Source organism: Anoplolepis gracilipes, chromosome 13, assembly GCF_047496725.1.
Source record: "Anoplolepis gracilipes chromosome 13, ASM4749672v1, whole genome shotgun sequence".
In the NCBI taxonomy this organism is placed as follows: Eukaryota; Metazoa; Arthropoda; class Insecta; order Hymenoptera; family Formicidae; genus Anoplolepis; species Anoplolepis gracilipes.
This window is the reverse complement of record NC_132982.1, coordinates 5,764,903-5,777,663: the sequence shown is the minus strand read 5'-3', so window position 1 is coordinate 5,777,663 and position 12,761 is coordinate 5,764,903. Positions and strand designations below refer to the sequence as shown.

The 12,761-nt window shown below is 35.3% G+C and overlaps 1 protein-coding gene across 4 annotated transcripts in view; it reads left to right on the top strand.

The window, feature by feature from the left end:
* Positions 1-425: 425 nt before the first annotated feature.
* Positions 426-12,761, top strand: part of Nachralpha4 (nicotinic acetylcholine receptor alpha4) — a 161,878-nt gene continuing 149,542 nt past the window's right edge. For 2 of the 4 annotated variants that reach the window (XR_012047875.1, XM_072904303.1), the window contains exons 1-2: positions 428-1,015; positions 8,178-8,460. Coding sequence is in view for 2 of the 4 variants with exons in the window: in XM_072904303.1 (XP_072760404.1) it covers positions 8,257-8,460 (204 nt within the window). In the remaining 2 variants the exon portion in view is untranslated. Of the gene's footprint in view, positions 1,016-8,177; positions 8,461-12,761 lie in introns of those variants that run through there. The other 2 variants (XM_072904304.1, XM_072904306.1) reach the window with 2 other exon arrangements.

The following is a 12,761-nucleotide window of genomic DNA, read 5'->3' as shown; positions in this document are numbered from 1 at the left end:
TCAGAGACGGAGAAACTAAAATTAGATATGTTCATGTGGTGAATAAAGATTTTAATACATATTATTTAACGAAAGCTATGTAAAAAAGATTCCCTTAATGCTCTTTTCAAATAAAATGATTAAAATAATTTTTCTATATCTCTTTAAAGTCGAGGTAGAATTTAAATTTAGCAAATTTTTAATTATTTTTTATGTGTGCATATAGAGCAATTTTTTTAATATCTTTATACATGATATAAATCTCCTCTGATAATATCAGATCGGTCTGATCTGAAATTATTCTCGGAATGATTTAAGAGACGGATTATCGATCCGCAAGCTCTTAAAGGAAATTTTGGCGGCGTCGCGACAGCGTCGGATGCATACACGATCAGCTTGATCGACTTGTCAATCGATATCTCGCAAGTCTATTCAACTACATTTAATTGGATTCCCGCCACATTTCTTGCGCCGCTTTTTCCAGCTGGTGCTTTGCGGTTACTGTATCGGCGATTTCGCACGCGCGCAAGATCGGTCCAGATTCCTGCGGAATCCACCCCGCCCGGCGCGCGAACCACTTTTCCCGGATGCGCCTGTCTCTCCCGCGGGCTCTCCTCGTCGCGTCCGGTGGCGCGCACCCGGTGGCGCCGCCAAGCGACCGAGATATCCCGGCTCGTCGCACCCCGTTGCGACAACTCTACCCCGACGGCGCCCGCCTTCAGTCGTGGGTGCAGTGCGTGCGAGTGTGCAGCGGTCCCGAGAGCTGCTGCGAGAGACACCGGCGTGGCTTGGAGTGCGCGCGAAGTTAGGGCCAGTGTTAATCCCGTCGTCGACGTTGACGTCGACGAGGGCACCGCTTGGGAACGACAGCACCCGGGGACTCCGCTCACCATCATCGGATAGGGGGTTCCAGGCGCCTCTGGAACGCCGCGCGGTTCCCGGTAGGCGTGATGCACATCTCTCCGAGGGATCTGCCGCGGATCTCCTCGCGTTCGCCACGCATTTGAGGAGAAACGAACCACGCGAATTTTCGAAGGTTTGTACACTTTATGTATTATTATTATTTTTTTTTTTTTTTTTCAAAAATCTCTTTGCGTAATCAGTTCTCCACGAAATCGTCAAAATATATTTCATAAAAATTTCATGTAAAAGTATAAAAATAATGGAAAGTAAAAATTCTCAGTATTGATTACGCAAATCTGGATTTCCTGGATTTTAATATATTTCCATAAAACAAAGTTTATACAATATATTAATGTACGTTGCAATATTTGTTCTGATAATTGCAAAAATAAAACTGTTAAATGTTAATTTCTAACATACGTCAATATAAATTTTTGGCGCGAATTGGAATTTCCGTGATTGCAAAGAACGTTTACCGTTTTTCAAGAAATGCATTGTTAGATAAAATTAAATATTCATCGCATAAAAGCGTAATAATCGTAGAAAACATGAGTTCCCAAATAGAGATAGTACTGAGTATCTGCGCGAATAACGCTTTAAAACTTATCGCATGGATTCAAACGCGCGTAAGATATAATCGCAAGTAATTAGAGCAAAGTTGCGGGAATGGTTCGCGCTCGCTCTCGGCAGCTGCTGCACTAATCTGAATTCGCATAAACTTTAATCGCGAAAAGCAAGAGCGTGCGGGGTAATAACGGAGAGATTCGCAAGCGACTCGTAATTTTACGCACGACATTTCTGCGGAGGCGACGCGATGGCGATGGCGATGGCGATGGCGATGGCGACGGCGACGGCGACGATGCGAATCCGCGCCGCGGGATTGTCTAATCCAAGCGAGATTCGGTGATTATCGAATGCATTCCGATGCACGAGCGCACGCGATGTCGCGTGGCGTTCTTTTCACTATTATTTCACATCTCCCCCCCCCCTTCCCTCCCCCCTCCATGCTCCCCTCGAATTCAATATCCTGCACCGTGCAAAATCCTTTTCATTGTGTCCGCGCGCCCTAAAACTTTCGCCCGGTATTCCAATTGGAATTGCGCCGCGATTTTTATCCAAGTTTAATAAACGTTCCAATTCTGAATATCATTCATAAAGTACTATTAATATCCCTACGAAATCCTTTCGATTCCAGTACTTCGTATCCAGTGATAGACAATTTGGTTTGTAAAATTGTTCTGAGTTTTTTTTTTTTTTTTTTTTTTTTTTTATTATTACAATAGCGATAGTTATATTTCTTGAAGACAGAGTAATAATTCTCTGGCGATTCTTTTTTTACAAACATAATTCATATTAATTGTTTGAAATATATTTGTAATAAATTTATAAATTATAACATCAACTCTTAACTCGATCATTTTTTATAGATGAAGATTCTTTCTTGGAGAGGGACATATATATCGTTTATATTATCTCGATTTGCAAATATACATATTTCGTATTTAATGATAATTGAAATAACGGATAATGAAAAATCCCGAGAGCTTTGACGGGCAGTGTCACAGATCGACAGATTCTCGTTTAAATATTCATTGTCGGTGCAAAGTACATTCTGAGTCTTTTCAATTATGCGTCCCAATCGAATGGCCCGATGCGCGATACCACGCGTGGAATCCTTTTCAGTCGACAGAGCTAATGGATTGTCAAGAATAGAAACTTCACATGGCTTTGCGATCGTTGGCTCGGCCGTTCGCTGGAGACACACACAATCGAATGTTTTCAATTCTATTTTCCGCGAACCGTGTTTCGTCCTCTCTGCCAAACTAAAATAGTTTTGGAGATAGACGTCGCTGAATACAACGTGCCATTTCCACACGATAACTTTTTAATCCGCAATCCACACACCGTGCAGAATATACATATATCGCTGTCGACCGTCCTATCATAATTATCGAATGTTAAGAGAAAAAACAGCGCGCCTGGTGCACGCAAAAAATCGTTGGCTATTATTACTAACAGTGCAGCATAATTTAAACGTTCTATAATTTCACTCAATAATCTCAATAATTTTGATTAAAAATTTTGATCAAACTAATTACTATACCTATGTATTAAAACTGACAAAATTAAAAGTAAACATACTATCGATCATCTGACCATGCTGTTTTAAATTCAACTTCAAAGATTTTAAACGTTTCATACTATAAATGCAAATAGACGCGAGAAAAGCTATTGTCTGGTAGGATCGTTAATCCTATAGTGTCCTAATATGGATTGCTAACCGAATTCATTGTCTCGATTTCCATCGAATTCGTTCGCGCACTAGAAACGATCCTTATTCGGAAGCACTCGAGCGATCACAAAGAGAGCTATAAAGTAATTTAGTTTTCCGATAGAAAAATAGAAAGAAAGCAGTGTAAAACGAGGGCAAAGCGGACTTTAAAGTATGCTGAGCCGTAGAGATGTTTTAAATCTTTTTGGATTGTACGACTGTGCTCGATACGCGAATTATGCACGCTTTAAGATCAATCGACGACGGGTCTTCCCTCCAAATCTTTTTTCCATGAATGTGTGTGTGTCTCGCAGTATTTAAAAGTTTCCCCTTTTATGTATATTTATTGTAGATAAACATTTGCGATTTATTAATTTGGATTATAAATAAGGCATATAAAACATGTAAGTAGAATCATGAGAAAAAGTTGTAAAAAAACTCATGTAAAGCAAGAATAACAAGAATCCGAGATAGTGAGTTTAACGATATTAATATTTATTTTCTGATTTTAATATTTTAAATATAAGCACCGCTCGATATATATTTCCTTATTTATATCTGTGTCTTGAAGACATCTTTAGTGACCTGGTTAAAAAAATCTTCAGGTGTTAAGTACCTCTGGTACTTCGAGCTTACTAAGGCCTCATCATTGTGAATCTCAGAGGATGTAGTAAAATATAACCCTCTTGCATAATCATGTAACAATAAAGTTAAAAAAATATTTTTTACATACAGCGGCGACAATAACAAATGCCTCATTTCGAATCTACATTTATTGATTCTGAATGCAAAATACTAGATACAGGTTTAATTTTCTCTTTTGCGTACAGTTAGTACATTCGCGAATACACGTTTTAATATATATATATATTATATTTATTTTACCTTAATCAAATATATTCTTATTTTAGAAATAGAAAATTTAGAAATTTAGGAATTTCACAAATATTGAAAGCACAATGCTAAAGTTACATCATTAATTGAAATTATCGAATTGAAATTGGTAATTTCAATGTGTTGATAGTACCGAATTTAACGTTGAATAGACGTTCTTAGTGCTTATGGCAACTTTGTCTGGATCTAAGATGGATTTCAGGTTGATGATAACATCGTGAGATCGGCTCTCCTCGGTCTGCTAATCCGAAATAATATACCGCTGACCCAGTTAGCGGGGCGCAACAGCAATTAGATATTCGCGCGGCGGCAGACGAAGTGGGACCAGGGCGCTGATCGATCCTTCCTCGCCGCCGAGCGTATGTATGTAGGTACTCGCGTAAATTCTCACCCTTCATATTCGCGTATCAACCGCGTACATACATTGACAGCGATGTGAATTATACGGAATCATTCACCTGAGGGCAAGAGAAACATGCCTGATTACAACGCAACTGGAAATCTCGATATAATGATTCGATAATTTGATTTCATGACTATTGATCTTATAAAGTACTATTTAACAATTGAGAACAGATAAACAGGCTCTGGAGCAACTTTTTTGTTTTTTTCTTTTCTTATATTTATACTCTTTGAAATATGTATATACTTTTTTCGATAATTATTTGCAATATGTATTAACTAGTATCTCTATAAAATGTCTTTATAAAAATATCTTCCTTTACATAATAATAATAATAATCATATTAAGATATAGTTGGCATCAATCAGACTATTACTCGAATTTAAATCCCAAACGGTATACGACGTCAATCGGATTTGATATCATTTTTGTATAATTAATATTGCAATAGGTAATTTAAATATATCTTTAAATTTATTTTTAATCAAAATATATGAACATTATAATTTAATAATTCGAATTATTACATAATAATGCTCATATATTTTATTAAAAATAAATTTTAAAACTCTTTATAGTTAAGATAAGTTACATTTGGATCACCTATTGTAATGTTAATTATACAGAAATGACATCTCGACGCTAAAAGTTATCTCTTCTTCAAATAGAAAAAAATTTTGCAGAAAGTACAAAGCTTTTAAAGTATTTTTTCATTAGTGGTTCTACTTTCTCAACTAGTAGCTTTGTTGCATAGTAGAATCAGGTAGATGCATTTAAACTCGTGCACTCTTTTCTATCTCAGAATATATTAAAATTTTAAAATATCATCGAGACGTGAAATAAAAAAAATAATAATTTATATTCCTCCTTCTCTCTTTTATTCTCGTTCTCCCTTTCTCATTGGTTTCCGCATTATAATAAATTAATAATCATGAATATGTTCCCATCCGAATTGTCATCTGTAACAACAGTATTATTATTCATTATATTCGGATCATATTTTGTGGTAATCCAAGAAGCACATGCAAATTACATTAAACAAATTATTCATTTCTATTTGCGTGTTAATATATTAAATTATACAATTGCAGATCTTTTTTAAGTATATTTAAGTTTAACATGATTAACTCTTGTAAAAAATGTAGGAAAATGCTGATCTTAAAATGAAATTCGAACCAAAGTATTTGAACCTATCTTGAATTTAAAAATATATATAAACTTAAAGTTTATCATATTAAACATGTCATTGAAGAGAACCCAATAGCGATTGATCTGGGAATAATACTAAAATTAATATCTCGATATTTATTACGTGAAGAAAAATAGCTTACACCTTATCACTTATATTGTCGTTACATTTTCCGCAATGCGGAAATCTCAGGCATTCTCGAGGCAGCTTGACCGAAGCATCAATGGCCGAGTATCAATTTCCCATTTGCGCAAATATCGACGATATAACGCCGCTATCAGTACCCAGATTCGCGAAGAGCGAGGCAAAATCCTCGCGGATAATCCTAATCGTCGAAACAATGCAACGTTTTATCCGCTAATCCCACACTGGACGCCTACGACGATCGAATCCGATTGACGTCGTATACCATTTGGGATTTAATATCTAGCCATGAAGAGGATTTTTATATCTGATCGCGAAAAGGAGAAGAGGGAGTCCTGGAGGAGGATGCACTGTATGTGCGTTTAAAATAGAATTTTTAAACTAGAAAATCGAATCAAGTGAGATAAAATGATTTTGATTTTCTTATTTATATATATATATATATATATATATATATATATATATATATATATATATCTGTATTTAAACATTTTGATTGTATAAATAATAAAAATATATATTGTTAAATTAAATTAAATCAAAGATATTTTCTATTTTATTAAAACAAAATTACTTGAGATACTTAATATATCATAATCTTTTTGTATTTCAATACATTTGACACGATTTTAAAGTTTATAAAATATTACTTTAAAAATTATTGTTACATATATTTTTATATAATATATATATATATATACATATGTATGTGTGTGTATATATTTTCTTCCTTATGTATTTTTATTACATATTATATATTTAAGGAAATAAATTGAGAATAATTTGCTTCAATCTAAAATATGTACGACGATTGAAGGCACGTGAAATATCGAGATAAAAAATCTTTCTCAAATTTTCACAATTTTCAAACAGTTACACAATTCAATACGTATATATCGTGCATCATTAAATTGGAAAATCCAATCATACCTTTTAGCAATGTATTGTAACTATGTATTTACTACACGATGTGGTCATAAAACGCTAAAAGTCGCAAAGTGCTGCTGGGTTTGCCTTAATTGTCGCAATTTTCTCTGTCATTCATATAACATTTTCCTTGTTTATGTAGCAACGAAAAAAGGGAATCGAGCCGTTTTGTCCGTATTAAAAATTGATTGGTTATTAAAACGTTTAACCATATTTATGATAGTAATTGACACAACGTACATCACGTGTAATGACGACAATCGGACCCCGATCTATTGGTTTGACTCCGTTAAATTCTGGCTGGAATGCGCAAACACCTCGCGATTTGCGAAACATGCGATCAATCCGTTCCGTGACGGAGTACGATTTGCGGCCACGAATTAGCGGCTTAATGCGCGTCGAAAATCAACGCCCACATGCTAAGTGTCGGCTTGTCGTTAATCGGCCCGATTCCACATGAACACTTTAACATCGTTACGCATTGCGAGATCATTTGCCCTCATCTGTTTTCAATTCTACTGCTCGTATCGCCGGCACCGTAGTTTACGTTTAGTATTGCGATTATGATTGTATTTCCGTTTATACATCACATGTATATATAAGGTGTAATATTCATCGCGAAAAAGATAAAAAAAGATTCTCGCGGCCTCAGAGAAACATTTCGTAGCCTTGTGAAAAAAAAAAACAAAAGAAAGAAAAAAATCAAAGATTTAAAGAAATTTAAATCTTTGATTTTCGGAAATAGCAGAAAATGTACGTCTTTTTTATGTCGGGCGATATTATTTTTTGTGTTCAACATAGCGAAATTTTTTTACGTGAGGGAGAGAAGCGAGGATCGTGAACTCGTTACTTGTATCCATAAATCCGCCTGCGGACCAAGTTGTATCGTTCCCAGTCCATGGTGTGCTATATGGCGGGAATTGCACGTACCGTAACGAAGTGTAGTCTGGCAAGGTGTAATACAGCAGCCCAACATAGAGTTTCGTTCGTACGTGTTAGTATACATGGCATACCAGAATTTATGTATTCTCTTCTGACTACATTTCGGAGCAATTGTGTAGATTTCTGTTTTAACAAAAATTTGAGGAAAAAATCTTTTTTTTTTATAATTTCTTAATTGAATCTCAAATGAAAAATTTCCCTAAATAATTCTTTTTTTCATTTTTAATTGACACTCAATATGGAAATTAATTATTAAACTAATTAAAAATACGAACCAAAAATTTTATTACAAACGTTAATTAATTTTCAAAATTGAAAATTAATAACAGAATTGTATAAATTAATTAAACTCTTTTATCTTAACGCAAAACTCTTGGACATTAAATAATAAAGTAAATAAGAAAGAGAGGCTCCTCTCTTTCTCTCTCTCTCTCTCTCTCTCTCTCTCTCTCTTAACGGGTGTTTGCTGGAATACAAATTAAGAAAAAGTAACGGTTAATTTTTATTTTTTTATCTTTATTTAGATACGTAGTCCGTGCGGCCAGAGAGAGGGCACAAAGGGGTCAAGCGCGTCTTTCATAGTGGAGGATTCGGGGGATCACGATGCCCCCCATAATCGGGGAAACGCTGCGCGTATGGTTCCTCTCGGCGCTGGTCGTTCACGGAGCCGTCGCCGGGAATCCGGACGCGAAACGCCTCTACGACGATCTGCTATCCAATTATAACAAGCTCGTACGCCCCGTGGTAAACACCTCGGATGTGCTGCGCGTGTGCATCAAGCTTAAGCTCTCGCAACTCATCGATGTGGTAAGTAAAAGAACTTTATTTGGAAAATTTTTACATATTCCACAAAATTGCTCGATCGTTCTTACCGTCGCTAATTATTGAAGAAATAATCCGATATATTATCAGTTACATATTTAAATAATTATTGGCATATTATTTGAATGCAATATATTTACAATTGACAACTGTTAAAATATATACATATAGCCTAAATGATTATAGAGATTATATAGAGTTAGATTATAGAGATAATATGGAATATTAGTACTGTACTTGACAGCTATCTATCACCAATCAAACTTTTCAGTTTAAAATAAATCATACACAATGTAATATTAATATTGATGAAAATTTATGGAAATATCATTATGAGTATGGATAAATAAGAATCTTTCTATAAATTTATTTTTTATCAAGTATCCCACTTTTCATTATTTTTGTCATGTTTGACGTAACTTATTTTTTTCCAATTATTCAATTTTTGCCAGATTCAGCACACATATAAATTATTCTTTTGATCGTAAAAGAATAAATCTATCTGTGAAATTTTCTTCTTTCCACTTATTGAGAGTCACCGAATCTCAGTTCTCAAGGGGGTACCTAGAAAATGTTTTCAAACTTTGCTAATATTACAAACCCTCTAAGACGATGATTAAACTTGCGTAAGTATTAAAGCGCGCGTTATGGCTATTATAAAATCAATAGCTTGTAAAGTCTACAGGCATTCTAATATGGCCAATTTGCGATTTGGGTTAAGATACTCCTCCGGAAATTACCGTAGAAATTGTCGCTAAGGAAAATGGCACGAAACTTAAGTAATCAGAATAATTACTTGATCGTACTTTGACGGAATTTTAGTCAATGTTGCGATTGTGATTATTAAAGTTAGATTATGAAAGCATAAAAATTTTAACAAAAATATATTTGCTTCTTTTTATTTATCAAACATAATATTTCATCAAAGAACAATATTTAATTCTATTAGAAGCGATACTATTGTTATATGCGATAATAATTAATTTGTACTATTAATGAATCTACAGAGATATATGTGATATTCAGAACTTTCTGCTGGCAGACGGAATATAACTTAACAGCTTAAAGGATTATAACAGAGCATGTAAAATTAGCAAATATGTAGCGTAGCTTTGGATTAATACGCTTACATTTTTAATTAGGGTGATAAACGCGCGCCATAGAGAATCAAGAAATATCTTTCTGTTTATTGACTGTGCCAAAAGCTCGTGTGTTTAATTCCTGCACTTGCCTAGCAACAAAGCACTTAAGGCCGACAATGTACGCATAAATTAATGAGGAAAGTCGTTAAGTTACTCCTCGTTGAAACCAGTTTAAACTCGTCGTCGATTTAACATTAGTATTTAACAATTGCACAAGCCTTACATACTCATTAAATCATATTTAAACTCTATTAATAACGTACCTTTCCGATTGAAAATTATAGTTCATTTCACATATGCAAAGGTAATAGATATTTTAATAGCTATTTTAATTTAGCTAAACAACCTTTTTAAAACATTATGTTTAACGGATAAAAAAGAGCAAGTACTTTTATGAAAAATTTTTGGCTTTTTTATCTCTCTTTCTCTGTAAAAGGTTGGCTTACGCAAAGCGCATAATAATCTTTCTTTCCCAATTCAGTCATCCAGACATGGAAATTCGATATGAAGTGTGATACTGCGAGAATTTATCGTGTGGCATATGAGAGTCACAGACCGACAAGCGTTGGATGATAAAACATCGCGCGGCACAACTAAAAATTTTTGTGGACAAGTCTAGCAGCGATAAAATTTACGGATATAGAGAGCCACGAGTAATATACCCGACAATAACACCGCACGTCCATTTCGGACCGTGGAGAATAATATCGCGATTTCAGTCTCACGAAAACGTACAAGAGGCAAAGTTATTTCTTGAAATTCTCGACCGTGATTAACATTCTCAGAAATGTCCAAACACAAAATTTGCATACCCTTGTGGATGGACATTTGGTATCGTTATTTGACCGATGAAAATTCCAACAATATTTGGACCATTGAAAAATTTCTATGCCCTTAGACTTTATGTATCCTGTCACACGTTGTGATTTAACAATGTATGTTACACGTGCAGATATTTAAGATTAATTTTCGAAAGTATGAAAAATAAATTTTTCTGACAAGAGTTCGCTTTTAATTTCAAAAATAAATCCGTCCGTCAGGTACTTTTTACGTTAATTTTAATATACCTGGTGCAAAATATACATTTCTATATATTACTTCTATATATTTTACAATATACTCAGAATATATTATTAATATAGAGAAATAACCAAATTATGGCTTGATGAAAACTTGATTAAAACCATAGCAATCAGCGTAATAGCCAAAGCAGACAATTTGTTTTAAAGCGATGATAAGAGATCGCTCGTTCAGCTAGAAATCTCACCAAGAATTTATTCCAATGTAAAATCCAAATTACTTAAATCTCCACGGTCGATTTGCGTGACCTCTCGTAACTCGTCGCCCTCCTCCCGGAAGTGCAATTTTAGCGATACGCAAATGTGATTCTCGGAAAGGGATATTCCCGCGTTTTGCTTTTACGATCTGAGGTATGGAAAGCCACGTTATCTCATCGTAATGCCGGAACTCGATAAATCTACGCGCCAAGTCTTTCTCGGCCGATTTATCCGCACGACAAATAGATCCGGTAATTATGCGCGCGTGTCACAGAAATTTCCACGCGAATCATTCGGCCATGGTTATATTTCCCGACCCGCATAATCCGCACAGAGTGCGTAATTACGTAGTAATTTACGTGACCGCTAGCGTTGTAAAAATGCGAGGCTTTCATACTGTCGGAAACGCGCGAAAACTGCGAGCGCGGCTTCTCTCGAGATTAAATTTTATAGGGGTTGCGCGAAACGCGCATCTCACGTTGGCGAAATTTTGCACGCGTCACGTTGGAATTTAACTAACTTTATGTAGTATTTCGCATATTATAACTTGTAAATTGTAATATCGACGCGAGAGTATCGGAAATCACTTAACCGACCCTCGAACTAGAAGCTCATTAGTTCTCTGCTCTTTTCACAATACGATTGTACGTCACGAAATATTTTTCTCTTCAACTCTTGTTTTTTTTATAAAAAAAAAAAAAAATTCTCTCGTTTTTATATAAAATTCTCATTTTATATTAAAAAGAAAATAAAGAAGAAATTAATGACAGTTGAGGATGAACAGCTGATCCGAAGATGATTACTTCAAGAAGTGTGTGACAGTGACAGATTATTGATAATTCGTCTTCGCTTACTTAAAAAAATTTGTCATTATTATCATGTGGATAAATGGATCAGTGTACACTATAAATACTAAAGGGAATATGTTCCAGGTGATTGAACTCGTTCTCTTCTTTGTCGAAAGGCAAGTAACGTAACGGCGGCCATCATCGTCAGGGCAACTTCGTGTACGGCATCGAATCGATACTTCGCCATACCTCGCGAGTCGCTGATGGATGCTTTCGCGCCACGTTCGATCAGCGCCGCGGTTTCTTGCGTGATCAAAGCGCGATCACGCGAGTTCTCATTTTCCCGGGGATAGCCTGAGCTTTACGAGCGCCAAAGGCGCTCGGCCAATTTTCTCCGGGATTGCGGGCCTGCAGTATCGCTACCGAGGAAGGCTGTTGAAAGTTAACGAAAGATAGAAAAACGGCGGTGGTTAAAAGAAAAAGAAAAGAGAAATAAGCGCGGACGTCATTGCGTCTGATTTTATCGGGCTTAGGGAGGTATATCCATCAACGCTGCCAGATGCACAAGCATTCCTGGCCAGCATCTCGAAAATTCCTCATGCTTTTATAGAGCCTCGTGAAAGTTTCATTCTGCGTTAGTCGCGCCTTCTCGTCGGGGGAGGAATTCTTCCATTTGTATCAAATGAAGCGGCGAACGAGTGAAAGAGATGCATCGCATTCTTACACGTTTCTATTCTTTCTCATGGATAATTTGTTCTCCTTCGTTTGTTTACAATAGTTTTATAATGGATTTATATCGCAAAAGAGTTTTAATTCTACATAAATCCGTGTAAAAATAATCCACTCATAATTTAAATTATACATTGTTTCAATTTTTATCTTCGAAATCAAGAAACTAGCAAAAAATAAAGGATAATATACATACATAAATGTATAATAAATATAAAAGAAAGCAGCTATTTACATGATTTGTTGGAATTGTAATGAAATATCCTTTTCTCGCACAAATGTCATTTATCTGTCGTTTAAATGTTAAAAAAGTAAACAAGTCAGCCGTAATAAGATATAAAAATAAGAAT